This window comes from Psammomys obesus, unplaced genomic scaffold, assembly GCF_907164565.1.
Source record: "Psammomys obesus unplaced genomic scaffold, mPsaObe1.curated_primary_1811, whole genome shotgun sequence".
In the NCBI taxonomy this organism is placed as follows: domain Eukaryota; kingdom Metazoa; phylum Chordata; class Mammalia; order Rodentia; family Muridae; genus Psammomys; species Psammomys obesus.
In genome coordinates, this window is record NW_026596057.1 from 16,595,393 (window position 1) to 16,619,704 (window position 24,312).

A 24,312-nucleotide genomic window follows, 5' to 3' on the forward strand; every position below is an offset into this window, starting at 1 on the left:
GTGTGTGTGTGTGTGTGTGTGTGTGTGTGTGTGTGTGTGTGTGTGTGCAGAGAACAGGAGATACTGTGAGACACTGCAGATTTTAGGATAGATTTAGTAGCACAGTATGGTGGGGAATCAGGTTGCCCCATAGTTGTCTCCCAAAGAAAATGGGCGCTGATTGAAAGTGTGAATCTGGGAGCTGGAGAGGTGGCTCCTTGTCTAGCAACATTTGCTGTTCATTCTCCCAGGGGACTCCATTTTAGTTCCCAGTACCCGTGTTGGGTGACGCATGACCATCAGAGGCCCACTCCAGGGGCCTCTGGTATTTCTCTGCCTTCCACAGGCACCTGCCCACATATAGTACATAAACACACACATGTACACACGCATGTGTATGCACACATAATTTTTTTTAAAGTCTAAATTTAAGTAGTTCATGGGGGCCCTCATCAATGGAGACTGCAGTGGATAGGGAATAGGAGCTGGGCTACCCATATTCATGACATCTGGGAGAAGGCTTGGCTATGCCTCACCAGTTGAGTAGAACAACTCCAACACCCGATTGCCTGGTGGAGGACTGTCATCACACAGAGAGGCCGGTATCGTCTGGGTTGTTACACGGATGGGTGTGTTTGTGATCCAGTGAGCCCTGAGAGAGAAATGTCCTTAAAGATGAAAGATACAGTCTCCCCCGGTGAGATTTTTTAGCAGCATGGCTTAGCATTCTAAAAATGGTAATGGAATTAATGGAGCCTTTAAAGGGAAAACAGGAGGGAGAGGGGGTAGTGGGGACTGCTAAACATTTACTGTATGTCAGGTACTGTGCCAGGAGCTCTCATGGCATAACCATTTAAGTCTTGTTAGTGGTCTGGGAGGCTGATTTTATTACTTTGTTTCACAGGGAGATAAACTGAGGCCTCAGAGCACACAGCAAACAGTGGGCAAGGTTTCCACTGAGATCTGTGTCTCCCGTGTTCCTTCTTTTTCTAAATGTGGCTTCCTGTTCGCAAGTTATTTCAGTCCCAAACTTGTTTTCTGTGCTTGTCACAGAACCAATTCTTGAATTTCACCATGAAGGGACCATTGGGTCAGTACTTTCATTATGATGTAATTTTTACTCCAGGCACTCTCTTGAGCTTTGGGATGATAACTCATTATCAATAATAACTATGTACTGTAAGCTCATGCATTCAAATGCTACCGCTGGGCTTGGACTCTCACAAGTTTTCCTCTGACCTTTACACAGGTATGAGGCAAATGTACAGAGACACAGACACACAGACCACATATACACAAACAAACAAACAAATAAATTGCGATCTAAAAATTAGGAGCAAACAAATCCTATCACTGCAGCTCAGATACCTGAGGCAGCCTGACCTTGAGGAAGCTGTTCGAATCTACTTGGACTAAGCGCATCTGGCTAGGCGCCCTCATGCTGACTAAGGCTCTGTAGAGTGTGTGGGTAGAATACACCTGAATGAATGCAGTGATAGCTGCCATTGGGAATAAGCAGACACCTAGCCTGATTCCCATTTTTTCAAGCCAGAATGAAGTCTTCCACCATTCTCCAGCAGCTGGAATTCATCTCCCAAATAGCTAAATATACCTTGGTTTCTGTAAACCCTGAGACTCAGCCAGTTTCTAAAGGTCTCCTGAAAGGAAACAGCAAGATGGTTCCTTGGGGTGATATAGGAAGCATGTTTGGAGTTGTTCAGATCCTGGGGGGGGAGCTGTGTCAGGCAGTGATCTTAGACAGTGCTCAGCCCCCATAACCTTTAGCCTCTTCTCAGAGCACGAAGTGTTATTTCAACCAGATAGAGCTCCAAACTTACTTGATTGGCTGCACAATGGAGCTCAGTCTTGAACTCAGCTGTTCATAGCACAAATGCTTGCCTCCTGTTCTCAGAAAGATCTCTACCTTATTCTTACCATAGAGCAATCTCAGTGTGTGACATGCTATTTCCTCGGGGCAGGTGGAATCAAGACTTTGTTAAGATTTCAGAAGTGTACGTGTGTTCCTCAAGATCTCGCCACATCTTTTCTCTATTAATCCTTTCTCATTCTTTCGAGTAGATAAGTCTGGCAGCGTGGATGAAGAGGGGCTGCTGCTGTTAGAACAAGAGCTTTTCCAAGCCAAGACCCAGGTCAACAGTCAGCTGCGGCCTTTGATGTCTGAGCTGGAGGAGAGGGCGCGACAGCAGAGGAACCACCTCCACCTGCTGGAGACAAGCATAGATGGAATTCTGGCTGATGTGAAGAACCTGGAGAACATTCGAGATAACTTGCCCCCAGGCTGCTACAATACCCAGGCGCTTGAACAACAGTGAAGCCGCCATAGAGATCTGTCAACTGCGGTGAGGGACACAGACCTCAGGGGTGAGGAGCCATCTCGTGTGGATGGGCTGGGCTCGGGATATTTGAAGATGTTTAATGGGTTTGTTCAGGTCTATGGGACCCAGTTCCATCCCTGAGGCCATGGGTACATGAATGTTTTCCTGTACCAATATGGTACTGTTTGCTTCCTGATGCTGGCAAGGAGGCAGACGGCACCGGGCATGAGACTGATCAAGGACCAACTGCACCAGCAAATGTTGACCTCAGAACAGTCATACACTGAGTCCTGGGATATAGAAAGTTTTGCTGCATATGTCAGGACAAGAAATCTGATCCCACTGTGGCCAGTAGAGTACTTCAGCTTCACCCACTATCGGTTGTGTTGTCCAGATTTCCTCCACTGCCCACCCAGAGCATGAGTAGGTCCTCTGCTTTCGAGCTGAGTGCAATGAGCAGCGATGGGCACAGGGCCTGGAAATCTGGCCCATTTGGAGCAATGGTGCCTGCAGCCACCCTCTCACCTTCATGCTATCAGCCTGAGTGTGACATCCTTTCTCCTAATGATGCCAGAACAACTTAGAGACTCTATTCTTATGAAAGCACATTTTTTTTTTGTTTTTGTTTTCTTTTGTTTTACCAGCCAAGCAATCGTTGGAAAGGTATCTCCTTTGAGTTTCAAACTGATATAAGAAAATGTATCTTGGGCATTAAAGGAAGTGGAATAATTATCTAAAAGATATGTTAATTTTAATCCAATCCTCCTTTGCAAACACTAAAAGTCATAGACATCTGTGTGTTGTATCTTATTTTCTCACTCTCCCTCAATCAGGGATAATCTACCCTTCTAACATATATTTATTGAGAGCCTTCTATGTGCTAGGGGTGAGCAGGACAGTGCCGACATCATCTACTCTCACGGAATCGACTGTCTGGTGAGAAGGACAAGCACTAAGCATAATAAGTGGAGACTCCCAAGCCTTGTTCATCTCCAGTGATATTTATTGCAGTCGCCCTTTGGTCTGAAACCTCTTTTCTCCATAGAACATGTGTTGCAAGACAGCCCCATGGGGGTACTTGAGTTAGGGCAAAGCTGAAGTTGCTCTGAGTTGTACACATTTCTCTGTGTTCCAGCCGTCCCTCCACCCCTTCCCACAGCAGACTGTTGCGACAGGGGATTGCATCATGCCAATACCGGCAGGAATTGCTGAAGGAACCCGAGGCACTTGCACCTTGGCTTGGAAGACTTCTGTGCTGTTTCACTCTGCATTTCCTCATCCTGTTGTGGATATGTATTAAATAAAAGAAGGAGTGTTAGATGCTGGGGATGAGTTTGTGGTTTTATTAAGCTCTCAATCTGGAGGTGGAAGCACCTCATGAGTGAACTTGCCGTCCCGATGTCGATGGCCTTAGAGTTAGCATCTTCAATTCCTCAGGGCCTTACTTCGCCCTTTCCAGCCACGAGCGAGCATCTCTTAAGATTTAGAGGATGCTGCACGCTGAGCATGAGTAATTATTTCTAGAACAACCCAAGCTGGGTGGAAGCCATAATGAACATTCTTGCTGTTTTCATATACTACAAAATGAAGGTAAAATCGGTAGTTCATGGTGTATGCATGATGCCATCCGATAAACTATAGTTCAGTAAGTTAAGGTGTGAGTTGTCTTTAGCCGAAGGGTTGAGGAGAGGATTCTGCTTTGTCCACAATGACCCCTAAGTTCTGAGAGGTCTGAGGACGGGTCCTTTGTGGAAGTAATCTGATAATTCCATTTTAGCATGCTCAGTTCCATGGCTTACAAACTTCCTGCAGTAATCTGAGCCCTGTCATCTATAATATGTGATTTCTAAGACTTCCTTGGGAGGGGAAGGAAAAGAAAGAAAGAACAGAAATGACATACCTGGGAAGCCTCTCTAGGCCAGTATGGGGAAGCCTTATGCTCTGGGTTTGTTGTTGCTGTTTGTTTTATTTTTTTTTCCCAAGCCTATTTTGTTATGATTTGTAAGGGGTTTCTTGGAAGGCAGCCATTTTTCAGTGACAAATCTACACTATGAAGGGGAAGTACACACTGTTGGTTTAGCTGTGCTTCTGAAATCATAAAAATTCCCTCTCTGGATGGATGGTTAGGAGAGTTATGAGAATTAGGGTGGGGATGTAGCTCAGTTGGTGGAGTTCCTGCCTAGCATGAAAAATGTTCAGGATCTAGTCCCCAGCACCAAATAAACCAAACAGGCCATGGTCACCCAGCTGAAATCCCAGGACTCTGAAGGTGGAGGCAGGAGGATCAATGATTACCATCTTTGGCTACACAGTGAATTTGAGGCTAGCCTGGGATACATGAAACCATGTCTCAAAAAAAAAAAAAAGTTATAAGGGTATCTTTCTGGGCAACTGGCATCAATCTCAGTAGAGATGGGTAGTGAGAACTGACTGTTGGGACTGCTAAAATAGAAATGGCATCCTTGTTTTTGAGGGCCGGGAAAACTGGCCCTAAGGAGAAGAAGAAAGGCTATAGCTGAGAAGTAGCCTACCCGGAGCCTAGGGCTGTTCCTGATCTGACCCTGCCAATGGAAAGGATGTTTTGTTTTGTTTCCTGAGTTCTTGTCATCATTCCTATTTCTTATATGTCTCCCCTGGGGGGTTCTGGTACTGTGCTCTGGGTAGACTATCACACCCAGCCTTATCTCCTGAGGTTCTTAACAGATGGGAGAAGAGCAGAAACGAACCTCCCCACAGATGCTGATGTAGTTCTGATGGTCTCTCAGCATGTGGTTTCTTTCTAGGACTCTGCGGAGGCCAGAGAAAAGGGTCAAAAGATATCATTCCTGTCTGCTGTTTGGAACAAATCTCAATGAGCACGACTGTGTTTATCAGTCCTCTTTTAATGTTTTGCATGCTCGTGGGAATGTTAGGGGCTTGTGCTGTGCTTTAATTTCCCCACTTGGGAAACAGTAGAATTTCTTTCCACTTTCTTTATACTATTGGCCACTTAGAACTTCTTGGGAAATTCCAAAGTGTAAAGCTTCATGATGGGTCATAAGGAAAGAAGTATGTATTTCATATATAGAAGTGCTTGTATTTCACACACACACACACACACACACACACACACACACACACACACACATACACATATTTTTATGTTGGTATAAGTTAGCAAATTAAACCAGTGTTTATATTTAATTCTAAATACACTCACTCTCATGCACTCAGGATGGGGAAGGTGCTGTGGTTAGCTTTGTGAACAAAACAGCAAATATAAACACAAGTGACAAGTTTACAGGGTATATCGTTTCCTTAAGATATGACGTGAAACCCCACATGAATACACAAAGCTGGCTACTCTCAGTTCAAAGAAGAAGGAGGAGGAAGAAGAATAAGAGAAAGAGGAGAAGGGCAGAAAGGAGGAGGAAGATGGGAAAGTGGAGGAGGAGGACCTAAGAATCCTAAAACCAAAATGATCACAGAACAGAATAAAGTGAATCAGACAAATATTTAAACCCTTAACGTGGGGAATAGGGAATTGCAATTTCATCTTCTGAGTCACAGATGATGGTTGGGAAATAACCAAGGACACCTTTCAGACCCAGCCAAGCTAGACATGCTATACTCAAGGAGACGAGAGCTGATCTCGCAGCAGGAGCCGCCCATGAGCAAATCATTCTGTTTTGCTTATTTACACAGCCAAAGGAAATCGTGAGCTTGACCATTCCTTACTGAAGAAGGATTCTTTCGTGCCAAGAATCTAAGCAAGTTTTTAATTTTCACAAATATATTTTTGCTTCACAAAGTACTAATTTTATTAAAGAACTGAAATTGCCAGTCACGGTAGCGCACCAACTAGAATCGTGGCCCTTGGGAGTTTGAGTCAGGAGGATCAGGAACTCAAGGCTATCCTCAGCAACAAGGCAAGCTGGAGGCCAGCCTGGGCCACAGAAGGCTGTCTCAAAAAACTGAGCAATCAAATGACTGAAATTAACCAAGAGTGGGACCATGTGGATTAGGATCTTGCGTTTAATTTTCTAAGTGATTTTTTTTAAGTGTTTATGCGTGTATACATGAGTGCATATGTACCATGTAACTACAGCACTCGTAGAAGCCAGAGTAAGGCATTGGATACCCAGGAACTGGAATTACAGACAGTTGTGAACCACCAGTTAGATCTGGGGAATTGAACCCTGGTCCTCTGTGAGAGCTTTAGTGCTTTTGCCTGATGAGTCACACATCTCCCTGCTCTGTAACGTGTACTTTTTGTTGTTGTTTTGCTTGTTTGTTTTTCAAAGCAGAGTTTCTCTGTGTAGCCTTGGCTGTCCTGGACTGGCTTTGTCCACCAGGCTGGCCTTAAACTCACAGAGATAGGCCTGCCTCTGCCTCCCTAAGTGCTGGGATTACAGGCGTGTTCCATCATGCCCAGCTTGGTGTACTTTTCTTTTCCTTTTTTTGTTTGTTTTTTAAGGCAGGATTTCTCTGTGTAGCCCTGGCTGTCCTGGACTTGCTTTGTAGACCAGGCCAGCCTCACTGGAATCTGCCTGCCTCTGCCTCTCGAGTGCTGAGATCAAAGGTGTGCGCCACTGAGTGTGTGCTTTTCTTAAACTGAGAAAACTTAGGCACAATTTACAAATTTGCAGATTATCCTTCTCTATATTGTGTGAGTGTAGACATGTGTGCGAGAGAGAGAGAGAGAGAGTCCTAGGTGACTTTTTATTTGCTGGGGGAGGCTTGTGTACGCCGCAGTGGACCTGTGGAGATCAGAGAACAACTTGCTGGAGCTGGTTCTCTCCTTCAACTGTGAGGATTCCAGGGACTGAACTCAGGTTGTCAGGGGTGGTGGCAAGCGCTTGGCTTGATGACCCCTCTTGGCTTGTATCACCCCTGTGGCCCCAGCTAGACCCAGCAGAACATCACATGCTCTTAGCACATTTTTACAGCTGCCCCTCGAGGATCAGTAGGGAGAAAAAGTGATTCCTTCTCAGAGCAACGCACAGGTTCCGGACAAAGACACAAGACTCTAGTAGCATTGTCGAATTTATTAACATAATTGGAACATTTTGCTGATAAAACCCTTGCCTGTGACTATTCAAGCAACGAAACTCTACTCAAAAATATTTCACTGTGAAATGGCATTGCAACTCGAATGCAGTTTGTATTAATGAGTTGACTTCCATAAAGTAAATTTCACTCTTAAATTAGCCAATGATATGATTTAAAAAAAAAAAAAAAAGAAAGAAAGAAAAGAAAAAGAAGAAAAATTTCCTCGTCCCTATTCCAACCCCATGAGGCTCAAGCTGAGCTGTGGGCCCTGGGACTCCACTGAAGGTGCTAGGAAAGGGCTGTGACTCAGTTCTAACTCACCGGAACAGGCCACGAGGACTCATCCAAATGCACACTACACAGAAACCACAGAAGGACATGAATTCACCAGCTGGCTCACAGGAAGGTGCAGGTTGGATCGGCATGGTGGAGCATACCTGTCCACACTACCATAAGCTGTCTTAATTACATGAGCTACAAAATCATCCCATCTCCATCCTCCTTATCGCTCCCACTGCCCCTCCCACTGTGATCTGGGAGGAGACCCTGAGCTTTCCGTATTCTGTCTTTGCATTGCTATTTTTGTTTTGAGACAAGGTCTTATGGACCCGGTGGCTGAGCCTCAACTCCTGATCCTCCTGCCTCCACCCCTCAGGGCAGGAATCATAGGCATGTGCCACTACACCAGCATTGCATTACTTTCCCAATAGAAACAAGAAAGACACGGACATGCCTCTCTTAGTACCCCAAAAGCGTGTGAGAGAATATCAGCATGGGTAAGCGGATCTGGGCTCCCTGTAATCTTCTGGCTTTTGATGCAGTTCGATTATCAAGTTTTACTTCCTACTTATTTGAATAGAGGCTTCATTAATTCCTTCAAAGGTTCTGAAACTCAAGACTAGAACATGTGGCCATGCCAAAACAGGAAGACTCTAAAACTTCAGCTGTGATTTCAGTCACTTCAGTAAGAGACTTCCTTTGCTGGTCCAGCGTACTTTCAAAGATGATGAAATCCAGGGGTCCAGAGGCTACCTGTGATTGGGAGTGTATAACTAAGACTAGCAACACAGGGGCCCCCAGCCTCGGTCCTTGAGGAGAGCATTATTAAAGTTTTTCTCCTGTTGTATCAGCCACTTAAAAAAAAATGGCGGGGACTTTTTTCTCCGGCAGCAGCAAATGATGGGTGTGCCTTTATCACCGTCTCTGGGCCATGCCAGTAATGGGCTAGGCTTCACTGTAAGCAGTGGGTCCCCCAAAGACAGGTCAAAGCCCCAAAGTTACCCTGATGACACCTGAAGGACCACTCAAAACTATCTTTTTCTGGTGTTGGTCGGTCACAGTCACATGTTCTGCTCTGTGTGGGCCTGGGGGTGGAGGGGGAGTTCTACCTTTGCTCCAACAAAGGGACAAAGAGACAGGGAAGTGAATGGAGATTTCCAACCAGAAGGGGACTCACTTCTCTTTCTTAAAGGGAAACCATTCTAACACACCTCACCAAGATAGAATCTGCCCACTCGCTTCCCAGAAAAGAACTTCTGCGCCTGTTCTCTTAGCCCACCTCCCTTTCCTTCCCTGCTCTGACCTGTTGCCCCCTGAGGGTGCTGGGCTAGCCTGGCTCCTTATAACAGGCTGAGGACTAAGTAAAGCTTGTCCAGAGTTCAGAGGAAGAGCACAGCGAGTCAAAAGAACATAAGAATAGTAGTCTTTCTCAGGTCTGCTCCTGTGGACCCTTGTCAGCTCCAGAGCCTTCAAGACGCCATGTTTCCCAAGGCAATCCAGCTCCTGCTTTTCGTTTGTCTAGGAAACACCATTCATTCCCATCACACTTCCCAGGATGTGCTGAGCGATCCTGGACCAGACAGTGACTCCCCAGGGTCTCTGCTCCCAATGTGTTCTTCAGATTTTCTGTTTTTCCATGACTTCGAGCCAAACACTGGACCTCCAGATTACAGAAATGGCCTCCTCGCTCTGGAGGTCATCTCTACAGTCTAAAGAAGAACCACAGCTCCAGGCTGCTCTGCAGCTTCTGTTGATTCCACTTCTTCTTCCTGGAGTTGGCGGGGGTGGGGTGGGGGGGCTGGAGGGAAACCCAAAGCAAAGAACATCATCCCTAATTCAGTCCCACTTGGGCCATGCTCATGTTAGAAGTTAAAAGTAGCCTGATACTCAGGAGCCATTCCCCATGAACCACCAAAAAAATCCAAGAGCCAGAGGCTGGATGGGAAACACAAAACACAGAAGTCATTTCCTACTAGCTCTCCAGGCAGGACATGAATATCCAAACTGTCTTCAGAGGTAGAGAGAAGGGGAGGACGTTGGGGAGAAATGGGTGAGACAGCTCGTTTGTGAACCCACTTGTGTCAGGCAGACCTCTTAGGGCATTGGCTGCTGTTGCTGGGCTCTGCAGGAGACAGACAGGGCCAGCTCGAGGGGGAAAAGGGCTAGTCATTTTGCAAGAAAGCAAGGGCTTTGGGTACAGCTGGGCAACCTCAGGTGGAGTGGGGGGGAGAGGACGATTATGAATTCTCCTCAGGGTAACAAACCACATTCTCCCAGATCATCCTGGACTTGTAGTTCCTAGCCAAATGGGTAACAGATAATCCCAATTAGCAAAGCATCTCTCGGGTCAGGTGGATTCTGAACATGTTTTCAAAAGAAATGAGTGGATTATCAGAACTTGGTTGCTTGTGTGATTCTTCTCACCAGCAGAAACACGCCTTACCATGGCTTCCAAGGGCTTTTGCTCTCTGGAAAGGCCTGGTTGGCGAGGAACCAACACAATGCCACCAGTCAGAGACACAGCATCAGGACCGTGGTCACCTGAAGCCAGAGACTCAAATTCGGAGAAATCCTACTCATCCCAGACTTGTCTATCAGGTTGCAGAACCTGAATGTCGTATTCCTGATCAGAGGGGCCTGGGGATGCTGCTGCTGCTGCTGCTGCTGGTATGTGTGTGTGTGTGCGTGTGTGTATGTGCGTGCGTGCATGCCTGTGTGCGTGTGGGAGTGTGTGTATGTATGTTGGAGAAGCAGAATGGCTCTGCCTTCTTTCCTGGGTGTGGCCCTCACGCACTTAACGAGTACTGAGACTGGCTATAGCGTCCTCTCAGAAGGGAAGGAAACCACAGGACAGCATCAAAACTACAAACATAAAAAAACCACACACACTGATTTCATCCAAGTTCTACAAGGGGACAAATAAAAAAGAAAAAAAAAAATAGCCCTTTGTGGTAAAGGGCATGCTGGGAAGGCGAGAGCCTGAGCCCCGTTCCCAGAGCATGCTGGGAGGATGGGCACCAGAGCCGCCTCTCTAGAGCATGCTGGGAGACGGACACCAGTACATCTCCAAAGGCTGCACTCCCCCACCTCCCACCCTGTTCCCTTACCCACCCCCAACCCGGAGACTACAGGAAAGTTTGTCCAAAGATGACTGTGGAATGGGGAATGGCACGGTTCTTCGCAGGCCCCCCACACTGTGGGGGTTAAGTCAGCCAGTGGGGAGAACAGTCAAGGTGAAGACAGAGAAACAGAGAGGCGGGAGAGAAACCGGGGTGACTGGAAACAGTGACTGGAGGGGCCAGTGTGTTGGCAGAGGACACGGGGAGAGCAGAGCAGCGCGCTGGGTGTCCGCTAGCCCGAGGCGTTGATGTACAGCTGGCTCTTGAGGATGTAGTCGATGACTGGCTGTGACAGGTAGTCCACGACATGGCCGTCCCCGTGCTGCAGGGCCAGCCTGCATGAGAAGAAACAGCAACTGAACGGGCATCCACACCCAGAAACCACCAGCGCCCTGGTCTGCCCCCTGCCTTTCCGGAAAGGGTCTACAGGGCCCCGCCCCCAGCACCCTACCAGCAGCCTTTGCTTGGGTTGAGTGAACAGTATTGGCAAGATCCTCATCACCACACAAACTGTCCCTCCACCCCCAGTGACACCTTCACCCTGTCCTGCCACTGGGCGGCTGAGAGACCTTGGGCAAGGTTTTGTTTTTGTTTTTTATTTTTTTTCTTTACATTTATTTACCGTGTGTGTGTGTGTGTGTGTGTGTGTGTGTGTGTGTGTGTGTGTGGCATTCGTGTGGAGATCAGAGGGCAATCTGTGGAATTCAGTTCTGTCCTTTACCGGGTGGGTCCTGGGGATTGAACTCAGGTCGACAAGCTCCTTTACCCACAAAGCCATGTCTCTGGCCCACTGGGCAAGGTAGTTAAGCCCTTTTCTTCAGTGCTTCCTTCAGAACAAGTAAAGCAGCATTTATGCCAGCTACATCTAATTACTTAAAGGATTAAACAAGTCACTGGGTCATCATACCAAACATAGGGTTGACATTTTAGGGTTCTTTCTTTCTTTCTTTCTTTCTTTTTTTTTTTTTAAACAAACTTCTTCATGTGTGTTTTTGGGAATTCTTATTTCATCCCTTTGGGATTCTCTGCATGCCGGTCTCATGAAAACTGGTCTTCTGGAGCATTCTTAGGCTTACATTCACCTTTCGGGAGCTCTTGCCTGTGAGCCCATGGAGAGCCAGCAACAGGTGGAAGATTACAGGGACAAATGGATCCCTGCACAATTTTCCTCTGACCTTCTGCTCTCTGCTCATTTCTCAGACAACGGTCTCAGGATGTCACTGAGCCCAACGTGGTGACCCTGTGACCGGCAGAGAGGTTCTCTGCCATTTTAATTGCAAGCCCCGCCTTTCCCTTACAAGGTGTGTCCTGAAGTGTCTCCCTGAACAGCGAAGCTTTCTGAAAAGTGGTCTCCAAATAACAGTCCTAACTTCATCAGACTTGGCAGAGGATCAGAATCTGAGTCCAACCAAGAAAATCCTAGGCCGGGTCGAACCAAATGAGACACAGAGGTTTGTCTGACCCGGAGTCTAAGGAGGAGCCGTGCTGGAGTCAAAGCACCCACTGCCCTGCCACTCTCGTGGTTATCTCCATAACTGTCTTCCAAGGGAAGGAATCCAGTAGACGATGGGGGTCCCTGGTTCATTCGACTTCTCTGAAGCAGTGACTAGATGCCAACGCTCTCCACCTTTGGACTCTTTCTCCTTGCTTATGGGGGCTTCTAACTCCCCCTGGGCCTTCATGTAAATGCTATTAATCTTGCATTTGTCTGTCGGCTGCTTTCTAGTCACTGTTTGACTCTGTGAGTTCATCTGGATCTGGAATTTTTTTTTCTAATTAACTTCTATGTCCTGTATGTGTCACCATGTCACAGGACTTTTCCACTCGGGGTGTATGGAGGAGTCTGTTAAGTCTCTAATATTAATTTCTGTTTCTTTTAGTTTCGTTTTAGCTCTATGGCTGCCAGGCATTAAATTGTGTTTTCCAGCCTCCCTTCATCCACGAGCCAGTGGGATAACAAAGGAAATGGTATGTACAGCCCTGGGTTACTTCATTATTTATTATTTTCAAGATTCATTTGGTCATATTTTATGTGTATTGGTGTCTGTTTGTGTTTCATGTGCGTGCAGTGACGGCAGAGGCCAGAAGAGGGCACTGGATCTTCTGGAACACAGTTTTCTAGATGGTCATGAGCTGACATGTGGGTGCTGAGAACCAAATCTGCTTCTTCAGGAAGAGCAGCCAGGGCTCTTAACCACTGAGACATCGTCCCAGGCCCAGTTTATTTATTTTTGAGATAGACTCTTGCTATGCAACACAGGCCAACACTGAAGTTTTTATCCTCCTGCCTCTGCCTCCCGAGTGTATGTATCATAGCGCCTGAGTGGGTCACCTTAAAAACAAAAACCTCCTGCCTCGGGCTTCGCCTTGTTCTTTCCTCTCTGGCTGAGAACAGGCTTGGCAGTAAATGTGCCCCCAACAGCGAATGCTTCTGACTGAATAGACTAGATTCAATTCCTTCATACTTCTATGAGTGAGAACTATACATACACTTTATCCGAAACTCTTAATATTGAGGCCTTTTTAAAATGGCGGCCTGACTTATACTTTTACTAATAATTCATGGCTTAATCAGCACCCCAAACTAAGAGTTTACAACTAAAACAAGCAAACAAACAAACAAAATCCTCTTCATCCATCAAGCCTACTAAGACCAGTTAATGCATCCTTTCCTCATTTAAGTGTAAACAGCTGGGTGGTGGGGCCCATGCCCTCGGATCCCAGCAGAAAGGCAGATGAAGGCAGATCTCTGATTTTGAAGCCAGCCTGATCTACAGAGTGAGTTCCAAGACAGCCAAAGGCTATACAAAGAAACCCTGTCTTGGGAAAAAAAAAAAAAAAGTAAATAGGGATAAATACCTGAAGTCCAAAAGCTGAGGCAGCACTGAATCTAAGAGTAGTGTGGTAGTTTCGGGGAGAATTGTTCCATAAGCTCATATATTTGAATACCTGGCCCCCAGCTGGTAAACTGTTTAAAAGAAAAGATTAGGAGGTATGGCCTTGTGGGAGAAGGTGTCACTGGCGTGGCCTTTGAGGTCTCTCTGCCTCATGGTGGTGGCTCAAGATGTGAGCGCTCAGCAACTGCTCCGGCAGCATACCTGCCTGCCTGCTGCTGGGTTCCCTACCCGATGGTCTTGGACTGGCGTCTGAAACTCTTAAGCCCCAAACAAGCTTTTCCTTCTGTTAGTTGCCTTGGTCATGATGTCTTACCAGAGCAATAGAAAAGCAGCCAAGACAGATTGCCTTTGACTGAGGAAAGCTATGGAGACTTTTAAAACAGTTTGGCCAAAGCATCTCTGGCCGTTTGTCAACCATACCTGCTCTTGGTGGAGCTGACTACAGACATGGGGTGGTTGATGTCATCCTTTACCACCATGATGTTGTTCTGGAGACAGAGCAGAAAGAGCAGGTCACAGATCCCTCTCACGGGCTACTTTCGCTCCCTCACTCTCCCGGTCCCCCAGAACCTTCAGAGATGGGCTGCACACACAGACACAGCAGCAGGAGATAGAAAACTCACTTTATATTTGCGGAGTATTGAGGAGTGATTCATGATTCGGTCTGTGTCGGCTGCATCCCGGGGCACCACCACAATCCCAAAGTCCCCGACAATCACCTCCATCTGAAGAGAGGGGAGGAGGGGGAGAGGGAGAGAACTGGTGAAAGCGGTCATCCTCTACCTCTTTCTTACCAAGCGACAACAGAGTAGGAGAACATTCCATTCTTGGAACTTCAAACATTAGTTTCCAGTTTGCCCTCTCAGCCCCATCAGTCAGAACCTGAACTACTGACAATAGTCCTGGTAGAATGAGTGGGAACCTTCTCCGCCACAGAAGATGCTTAAGAACCACTTCTAGAATGGATGAACATCCCTTTGCCTGTGCAAACAGGCCCTTCATTATCCACAAAGCTCTTATTTGAGTTCACAATGTTGCAGAATAGCATGGGTAGCCGATAAATACCGTCACAGGGTGAAACTGATTCCATTGTCCAGCACATCTACCTCAGCCCGCAGCGGGGCAGCATGACAGACTGTTTTGCTCCCTTCTTCCGTGTGGCTCCCCTCTATGCTGTGGGATTCCAGGGCAGCCACAAGCAGAGACACACTCAGAATAACCCCCTATGTGTACAGGTAGATGGGGACGATGGTTAACTCATACAGGGGTCACGTCTGAGATCAGCCTCTGGCAGAAGCTTTTTTCCATATGAGAAATAAGATCCTTTAGTTAGAAACAAACAAACAAAAAGTAACTTTTGAGGGAGTATCGCTGAGAAAGGATCTTGATATATAGCCTAGGCTAGACTCAAACTCACCATCTACTTGTCTTAGCCTCCAGGATGCAAAGTGACAGGTACGAGACACCACACCAGCTCTTTTTATTTTTATTTTATTTTACTTTTTCCTAAATGGCAGATACAATACAAGCTTTGGAAATACAGGGGGAAAAAAGAAATCAGTCTCAGCCACACTGTCCAGTTACCCAGGGCTGAGCCTTCAGTATATCAAAGTACTTTCCTTTCTCTGACCCACATTAGCACGAGACTGTGCATGCCTAGCCACACATGAGGCTCTGGCTCTGATACCACACACCAGAAAAAATTAAAATAAAAGATCAGTTGCTTAAGTAGTAATTACTTGCATTCTCTTCTTGATTTTGGCAAGATTTATTTTGTTTTTAACTCTGTGTGTGTGTGCGCGCGCGTGTGTGTGTCTGTCTGTCTCTGTGTGTATGTCTGTGACTGTCTGTCTCTGTGCATGTGTGTGCTTGTGCATATGTTCGGGCAGTCCCGAGCCTGAGTGCAGGTGCCCATGAAGGTCAGAAGCAATCCCCCTGGAGCTGGATTTACAGACAGTTGTGAGCGGCCTGGTATGGAGATGAGGACTCAAACTCAGGTCCTCCGTAAAAGCTGTTCACTAAGTCATCTCTCCAGCCCCCGCTTGCATTGTTTTCATTCGACACTGGATTGCGAGCATGCCGTCACGTCATCATCACGAGGACTATTTGAGGGCCAGATGCATGGTGTAGCAGGCAAAGGCCATGGCCTTGAATCCATGCCTGGAACCTACATGATGGAAGAAGAACCAACTCCTGCAACCTGGCATCCATGCCATGCTCCCACACTAACCGATCATTAAAAACTACATGGAAACACGGGTGTTTAACCTTCTCTATATTTTATCATAGTCATACAGTATGGAAAGTTTATAGCTACTTCTGATTTTTTGCAACATAAATTTTTGTACATAACACTTTGATGACTATCTTTAGACAATTTTTTTTTTTAATCACATCTCTATTTCCTCAGGATAAGACGTAACAGAATTGGATGAAAGGATGTGAACTGGAGGGATTTCAAGCTCTTGAGACATATTACCGAATCACTTTCTAGAAATGTGCTAATACTCATTTACAAGAAGCTTGGAATTTACAAGCTCGGAGCAGCTTTAGATGCTGCCAGTTACGAACCCCACAGAAGGAGGAAGGATGAGGCTTATAGGCAGGTCAACTCACTGAGAAAGATCTGCTTTGGGGTCAAAGGACTCGGAATTCCCCCCCACCTCATAATTCCTGAAAACGAGTTTCACAAAAACGGAAGATGAAGAACTGTGTTCCATTCTTCTCTACCAGTAAATTCCACACCGTCAGAATGCCACTGTAAGCCTGATTCAGTGTGTGTGTGTGTGTTGTAAATCCTTGGGTGTTTCTACCCACTTTTACTCTGCTTTCCCTATTGCTTAACAACTGCTTACTATAAAAGGCTGCTCTTGAGCACCCTAGAGAGTGAGACATGCAATATCAAAGCCTCCACCAGATCTTGTCACTTGGAGACGGAGCAGCACGCAGCAAGACCCCCTAAACCGCCTGTTTCTGTAGATGTTTTAGGATAATCTGGTGTGAGCACATAATGGCAGGCCTGCTTCCCACTGCTTGACTCTAAGGGCCATGTGATGGGTGCTCTCTGTCTGACGTGTGTGGTAAGGGGGTTATTCAGAGCGAGCGTTCTAGTTTAAAGCATGAACAGAACAGCTCTGGATGGCAGCTGGCGCTCACGAGGGAATCCCGCTTTGGTGACATCAGTGCAGCTGTTGCTTTCCACTCAAGACCTAATGATCTGATGCCCCATCAATAACTGTGCCAAGGCTTGCTGGGTGGCAGGCAGATGGAGCCCTTGCTGCTGACGATATTTCTCCTTTCTAATAAGAGGTGACAGGCTTGGCCCTGGGAACCACAGATTAATAGTCTTTCTTCCTGGCTTCAGGTCAGACCCTAGAGATCACCTCTGCTGTTTTGGGCGGTGGCTTTCAATTTCATACCAGAAAGTTTGTGGGTGGACGGAGGTATGAGAGAGCAAGTTGTCCGCCTTGGGAGAGTTCAGCTGGTTCAGGCTCCCAGCTGGACCCATATCTCCTAGTTTTCCTTCTTCTGTGGATGCTCCTTTTGGCCTCTGTGCTGATTCTCATGCCTCTCTGAGCTTGAAACACTGGACTCCACCAGGCTTCTCTGTCCTTGGACCTTATATTCATACCCTTAATTATTTCATCCCATTTCAACACTCATATAAAAACACACTAAAGACTCTCAAATCAATATTTCCATCATAGCGTATATTTCTAACTAAAAGTGTTCATGAGCCTCTGGACCTGCTATTATAAACAGGTTCTCTGGAAGTTTGAATGAGACCATCCCTCATAGGCTCAGATGTTTGATCCCTCGGTCCCCAGTTGGTGGAGCTGCTTGGATAGGTTTGGGAGGTGTGGCCTTGCTGGAGGAAGTATGTCAAGGGGTGGGCTTGAAGTTTCATAAGCCTTCTGCTATTCCCAGTGCGCTCTCTCTGCTTCCTGCTCTCTGTTCAAGAGGAGACCTTGCTGTTCCAGCCGCCATGCTTGTTACCTCTGTTCTTCCATTGTGCACTCTAACCCTCTGGAACCAGAAGCCCTAATTAACTCTTTCTTCTGTAAGTTGTCTTCATCATGGCGTTTTACCACAGCAATAGAAAAGTAAGTAATACAGACTCCCTCTCTCCCAAAGAAGTGTTTTCTCGTGGTCGTTTCCTCTTATAATTGTACTCAGCAAAAGTCCTGCCATTTTCCTTTTTTCTTCTCTTTCTTATGGTCAGCCTTCAATGAAATCCAATTAATTCTGTCTTCAAAAATGAATGTAAGAGCCAGGTTTGGTGGTGTATGCCTGTCATCCCCGCACTGGGAGGTGGAGGTAGAAAGATCAATAAATGGTTCAAAGCCTAACTGGGCTACACGAGACCCTGTCTCAAAACAATAAAAGAAAACAAAACCCATATGTGACTCTGCTCAGTGCTCACTTATACCCGGGTCCAAGTGTCCACTGGTATAATGACATCCCCCCCCCCAAAGAAGCTCCAAGGTCAAACCCTGAAACTTGTGATGGTTACCTTATATGATTAAACTGAGGGAAATAATCTTGAGATTATTCTGGTTAATTTGGGTGGCCCTAACATCAGAAACAAGTGTCCTTCTAAGAGAGAGGTAGAGAAGAATTGGATATAAGAGAGGAGATGAAGTAAAGACTGATCCGAAGGGGGAGGAGAAGGAGGCCAGGAGCTAGGAACACAGCACATGCAACTCCTTGTCTAGGATAGCTGGTCGGCCGACTGCCCTACAGCCTGGAGGAGGGTAAACAGTCAGTGTTTATAACTGTTCGTAACTGTAAGAGACTGGTCTGAGTCTAGGACTACCAAGTTTGCTGTATGGGGGTGGTCCTTAAACCCATCCTTCTCACCTGGATCCTCCTGGTTTTGCTTAATCTTTTGTCTTTGTCAGTGTGTTCCCAAACATCCAGACTTTCACTTTTGGGTGAGACCTTTGCTCTTGTGTTATCTTAAACTTTCGTCCTGGGGTGGGGACAAAGCTCAGTGAAAGAAGAGTGCTTGCCAGGCATGCACGAAGCCCCAGGTTCAATTCCCAGTGCTGCCTAAACCAGGCACGATAGTGAACACGTCTCATCCCAGAATCTGAGGTGGAGGCAGGAACATTAGAAGCTTTGGTCATTTTTAGCTATGCAGGGAGTTTGAGGCAGGCCTGGGATACATGAAACCCTGTCTGGTAAACAAATAAACAAAATAAATAACAATAAGTGACTAAATGCCCACCCTTTGTACGTGTGTGTTACAAATCTAATTGAGAGGGTTGCATTTCAGCCTTTTTGGATCTGAGCAGTGGCAAGAACAAGTGAATTACAAACGACAGTGAATGGAGAGTCAAGAAGAAAGGACTCAGTCCATTCCCTAGGAAGGAGCAGCAAGGTGTGACAGCTCAGTGATGTTCAACAGAGGAACTACTGGAAGTTTTAGTCATAAGGACTCAGGGATCCACAGATGCATCTCCTGGCCTCAGGGACTGGGTGTGTGAAGTGAGCCTTGCTGATCTGAAAAAAGATGAAGTTGTATTTAGAAAAGTACAGCTAATTATTGGTGATGGTTATAGCAAAGACTGCTTAGCTAAACTAATGTCCACAGGCCAGATCTTACTACGGACATGCATGGTTAGGGCGGTGGGAAGAAAATGCAGATGAAGTTCTTGTTGGTGCCAGTTTTACAGTGCTCATTGTAAAGCTGACCAAATTCCATATTTACAGTTTATAAATACAGAAAGCCTCTGATGCATGGTACCTCTATTTTGAGAATAAAGACCAGAGGGGACACAGCCAGATGCTGGGGAGGTACATATGGAAAAAGTAGTCCAAACCTGATCCCACTCATCACAGGAAAGAACGGAGGAAAGGCTTGCCAGTCCACCGAAGCCTTCAGATGCACTCTATGAGCCCTTGTTGGGAAAGGAAAATGCTAGAGGAACCATGTTTGACTAGGAAAACTCAGGCGGCTTAATGGTGAAAGCATTAGTCCTGGAGAGGACAAGAGGGGTGCCAGAGCTGAGCCGACTGGGCCAGTTGCACAAGAGTCTGTTTAAAATTCAGACTTACATCCTGACAAAAAGTCTTATTTGTGAAAAGCAAATCAATAAAATAAAGTGAACAAGACAGATTCCCTAGACCTTGCCACATGGGTAGGGATAAAGCATGCATCAAAACCAATCCTAGGGTCGACAAGATGGCTAGGTGGGTAAAAGCACTTGCTATACAAACCTGATGGGTGAGTTTGGTGTCTGGAACCCACAGTGGAAGGAGAGCAGAGACTCCCAAAAATTTGTCCTCTCATTTTCACGTGTCACACTTGTGCACCTCCCCCAGCACCACACACACACACACACACACACACACACACACACGATGATGATGATGATAAACCAATCATAAGCTTTCTTACGTACTTGCCTTTAGGAGTTGTCACTTTAAAACACAGGGCACTATGCTGAACCTTCTGATGGAATGGGATGTGGACAGGCACCTTAGCACCTCTGGAGATTCCAGGGAGAATAGGACAATCGTCTGTGTGGTGAGGAAGGATTAGCTCACACATCTAGTACATCTGGCTCCAGGACCCCAAGGATACTGAGCTCTGGGACTGAGCATGTGTTCCAGCGCTTCCTGTGGGCCTTGCCCTTGGGCATATAGAGATGGAGTGAGGGAGTAGTCGGACAGGGCAGACATGATTGTTAAATCTCACTCCAGATGTGGCCAGTGTGCCCTCATACTGCTAGACCCCAGAAGATAGGATCACACTGGTCCTCTCATTTATCTCGGGCCAGTGCGTCGGGCCTCAGAGGTGGTGTCCATAACTTTCATCCTGCTTCAACATCCTGCCCAGCCCAGCTTTGATCCTATCTTTTCATCTTCTGGTTAAAGTTTTCCAGGGGAGATGGAAATTGAGAGGAAGAGAGGAAGTAGGTGGAGGTAGACCCTGCTTCCCCAAGTACAAGGAATCCGAGAGAAGGATATGAGACATGTCGAAGCAGGAAGCTACTTGGCCTTGGGGGAGAGAGTACTTATGACCCAGAAGGCAAAGCTCTTGGAAGGAACGTAGAGTCAACACCATCCCTCGAAGAGGCTGAAGTCTAAGCCTGCCCTGCTGGCTTTCAGGGATGCTTGGTTAGATTGCACTGTGGTCAGATAACTTACTAAATACTAAGGGTGTACAGCTGAGAAGACAAACTTTGTCTTTTGGATAGGTTATCGTCTAATGACTGTCATTAAACAAAATATTAGTAGCCCCCACATGGGTTACAGACCCAGCAGACAGAGACCATCACAGAAAGCCACAACTAAGGTTGGCAGTGGTGGCACACGCCTTTAATCCCAGCACCTAGGAGGCAGAGGCAGGTGATCTCTGAGTTCAAGGCTAGCCTGGTCTATAGAGTGACTTCCAGGAGAGCCAGGACTACACAGAAAAACGCTGTCTTAAAAAGAAGGGGCTGGAGAGATGGCTCAGTGGTTGGGAAGGCTGTCTTCTCTTCCAAATGGACTGGGGTTCAACTCCTGGCATGCACATGGCAGCTCACAACTGTCTGTAACACCAATTCCAAGGGATCTGACACTTTCACACTAATGCACATAAAATAGAAAAGAAGAGGAGGAGAAAGAAGAAGAAGAAAAGGAAGAAAAAGAAGACCACAACCAAGCAGAATGCAGAGAACACGGGGTGTCCAGCCCCAATCCATACATCTACAACACAACCCCTACACCTAAGGCTCAGGAAACATCTCAGGAGAGGGGTTGGGAGATTGTCAGGGTCAGAAGACCAGGACATATGCAAGACATTGCGTCTTACATACAGGACGGAAAAGCTGCACCCATCACATCTCAACAGTGTGGCTGCCTAAACAAGACTGGAACCATGCCAGCACCAGTTGACCTGCCAGTGTGGATGGGGAAATCTTGAGGCTCCCCATCCCTGGATGACAAGCCTCGGGCAATTAATGACTGCCAAGAGGAGAAGCAAACCTCCCCTGAGACAGGTCGCCTAACCGTTTATCTACTGCCAAGTGGTCAGTACTGCATGCACTCAGCAGGCTATATTATGTGTATGTATGCATGTGACAAAAATTAAAGAGAAAAGAATAAGGCATTTAACATAATTTTAAAATACAAATTGAGAGGTTAAACAGAAGATCGTTTTTAACTGCATTGCCCCTGTGAAGGACATGGGAGAGTTAATGCTTGGAGAATCACATCTTGTAGTGGCTAACACATTATGAGCAGCTGGCAAAAAAAAAAAAAAAAAAAAAAAAAAGCCAAATAAAACAAAAGAAGCCCAGATTACGATGGTGGTGAGTTTCGTCCCAACACTGAGAGAGGCCCACTAGCGTGTTCTAATCAGAGGGCTCAACTTCATTAGCGATAGGACCCAATATGCATTGACTTTCCTGAAGGCCTCGATGGTGTGGTCACTCTAAATCAGGCCTCAGGACCCTGCCCTCTTTCTTCTCAGGCTGCAGTACATCGGTGCCTCCGGCCTCCTTCCGTGTCTTTTTAGACAGCAATCGGGGGTGCACAGGGGCCAGTGGGAAGCAGGGAGGAAGCATTTACCAGCGGCTCTGCCAGGAACAATCCTCGGAGCTTTATCATCACATCATCCCTCTTCGGAGATGCGTGTCCCCATTCTCACTTCTTAGCCGGAGGAACCAACCTGATGAGACTCAGGAGCCCATCCAATCTACAGAGCTAGTTTGAGTGAGTTTGAACCCTCTTAGGTTGGCCTTGAAGACTCTTTCTGTTGTCTCACACTTCTAGATCCACCCGGTAAGTCTCATATTTTAGTGACTTGAACGGTCTTCAGTTTAAAGATAACACAACTTGAAAATATATGTGGTGATGTGTGGTGGTGCATACCTATAATCCCAGAACTCGGGGACTGAGGCAGGAGAATCATGAGTTTGAGGCCAACCTGGGCTACACAGCAAGATCCTGTCTTTAAATAAAATGGAGGAGGAGCTTGGAGGAAGAAGAAAAAGGAAAACCGTTTGTTGCTCTCTAGCGCCCCCTAGAGCACACAGTTGTAGGCACTTCTAGGTGGGTAAAGAGATGAAAGGGGGGCGCTGCGTAAACCCCGCCTGCCTTCGAGACCAGCTAAACCATTCCCCAGTAACCATCCTCTGTATGGCTCTGGCTTCTGTCCCAGTCTGGAGGGAAGGCTGGGCCAGAGCTAGTGTGATCAGAGCCAGGCAGCCAGGAGCGCCCTTCCAGGATGGCCCTCAACACAAACGAAAGTTCCTTCAGTGGGGCTTCCCAGAGGAAGCCAAGGCCACTGCACTGCCAGCTTGATTGGGAGTGTGGGAAAACCCAGAGTTCCGGCTCATGTCAAAAACCCGAAAGCCAAATCAACAGCACCTTTAGCAGGAGAATCATGAGCAGGCCACAGCGCCAAATCTTGCACCACTGAGTCCTTCCCCTGTGAATTGAGCTTGGGTCTTAGCAGTGTTGGGACCTAATCCCCAGGGGTTGGGGGCAATATGGAAGAGTCCCACAGGCTTCCTGCTTCCTGGCTGGAGTTAGGCAGTTTGATAAAAAGTCATCTGAGCCTGAATAACCACATGTTTGTCTTTGCTCCATTTATCCCGGGGCCCTGGGATTTCTTCTGGAGTGGTTAGTGCCCCCGGCTCTTCCTCTGTTTATTTTCTTTGGTTATTTTCCCATAGCTGATGGATGTAGGAAGCGGTTACTCCACTACTGGTTGGTTGGAGGCACACAGGGCACAACCAATGAAAAGAATGTGAGGCTTTGAGAAGTACAGGAAGAAAAGAAAACAGTTTCCTCGTTGGCCGATTTCTGGTGTCCGGAATTACAGCTTTAGGTATTTAATCCTCTGGGTTAGACATTAACTCTTGCTTGTTTCAAATGCCAGGGTCCTGAGACTGGTCCATACAGGCAATCATTACACTCAGTGATCTCAGCACACCTCATCGAAAATCAGTGCCTTTCCGAACGAAATGAAGACCAAACTCATTTGCCAGCCATCTCCCCGAAGTCTTGTTCCCACTACTGGGTCTTTCGTAGCCTCTTCCCTCCATGAAAACCTCTTCTCTCGGTACCTACTTAACCTGGACCAGGGCATGATTCTATGTCTAGCTTGCGCCCTCACCTCGGCTTGCCTTGAGGGATGTCTTTTGTTATTCCACTTGTCTGTTTTACCCAGATAAAGGATCTGCCTGTCCTGCCATTCAACAGCTGTACTATCCAGAACAAGTCCCAAACTGCTGAATCCCCCTATTCTTGTTTATTTTTAAATTCTTACATTTATTTAATCAGTGTGTGAGTGTGTGTGTGCGCGCACACGCCATGTGTATGTGGAAGCCAGAAGCCAGCTCACCTGAATCAATTCTCTCCTCTTCCCAGGTGGGTTGAGGAATGAACTCAGGTCATCAGTCTGGACGGCAAATGCCTTTACCCACCAACCCATCTTGCCAGCCCCCTTTTCCATATTTTTAAGATGGGAATAGAGGTTCTACGTCACAGGGGTTAAACCAGATACTCTATGAGCTACAGCCAAATACAATTCATTTGTTGTCTGTCTTTCTCACTGAAGAACACAGCGAGTAGCCAAACATTTTGCTTCTATCTGTTCTGCTGGCCGTAGACTAGTGATTGTTGTCACATAAATATTTCAGAATAAAAGAATGAGCCGGGCTGGTGGTGCAT

At 46.7% G+C, this 24,312-nt stretch overlaps 2 protein-coding genes across 2 annotated transcripts in view; one reads left to right on the plus strand and one right to left on the minus strand.

Moving 5' to 3' along the window:
- The window catches only part of Lamc2 (laminin subunit gamma 2), a 64,992-nt gene extending 61,352 nt beyond the window's left edge, over positions 1-3,640 (plus strand). Inside the window, exon 23 of the mRNA XM_055624680.1 lies at positions 2,059-3,640. Within this exon, the coding sequence (XP_055480655.1) occupies positions 2,059-2,312 (254 nt within the window). The 3' untranslated portion in view covers positions 2,313-3,640. The remainder of the gene's footprint in view (positions 1-2,058) is intronic.
- Positions 3,641-7,322: 3,682 nt separating this feature from the next.
- Positions 7,323-24,312, minus strand: part of Nmnat2 (nicotinamide nucleotide adenylyltransferase 2) — a 160,156-nt gene continuing 143,166 nt past the window's right edge. Inside the window, exons 9-11 of the mRNA XM_055624471.1 lie at positions 14,265-14,366; positions 14,062-14,129; positions 7,323-11,079 (exon numbers count right to left, since the gene is read on the minus strand). Of these exons, the coding sequence (XP_055480446.1) occupies positions 10,977-11,079; positions 14,062-14,129; positions 14,265-14,366 (273 nt within the window). The 3' untranslated portion in view covers positions 7,323-10,976. The remainder of the gene's footprint in view (positions 11,080-14,061; positions 14,130-14,264; positions 14,367-24,312) is intronic.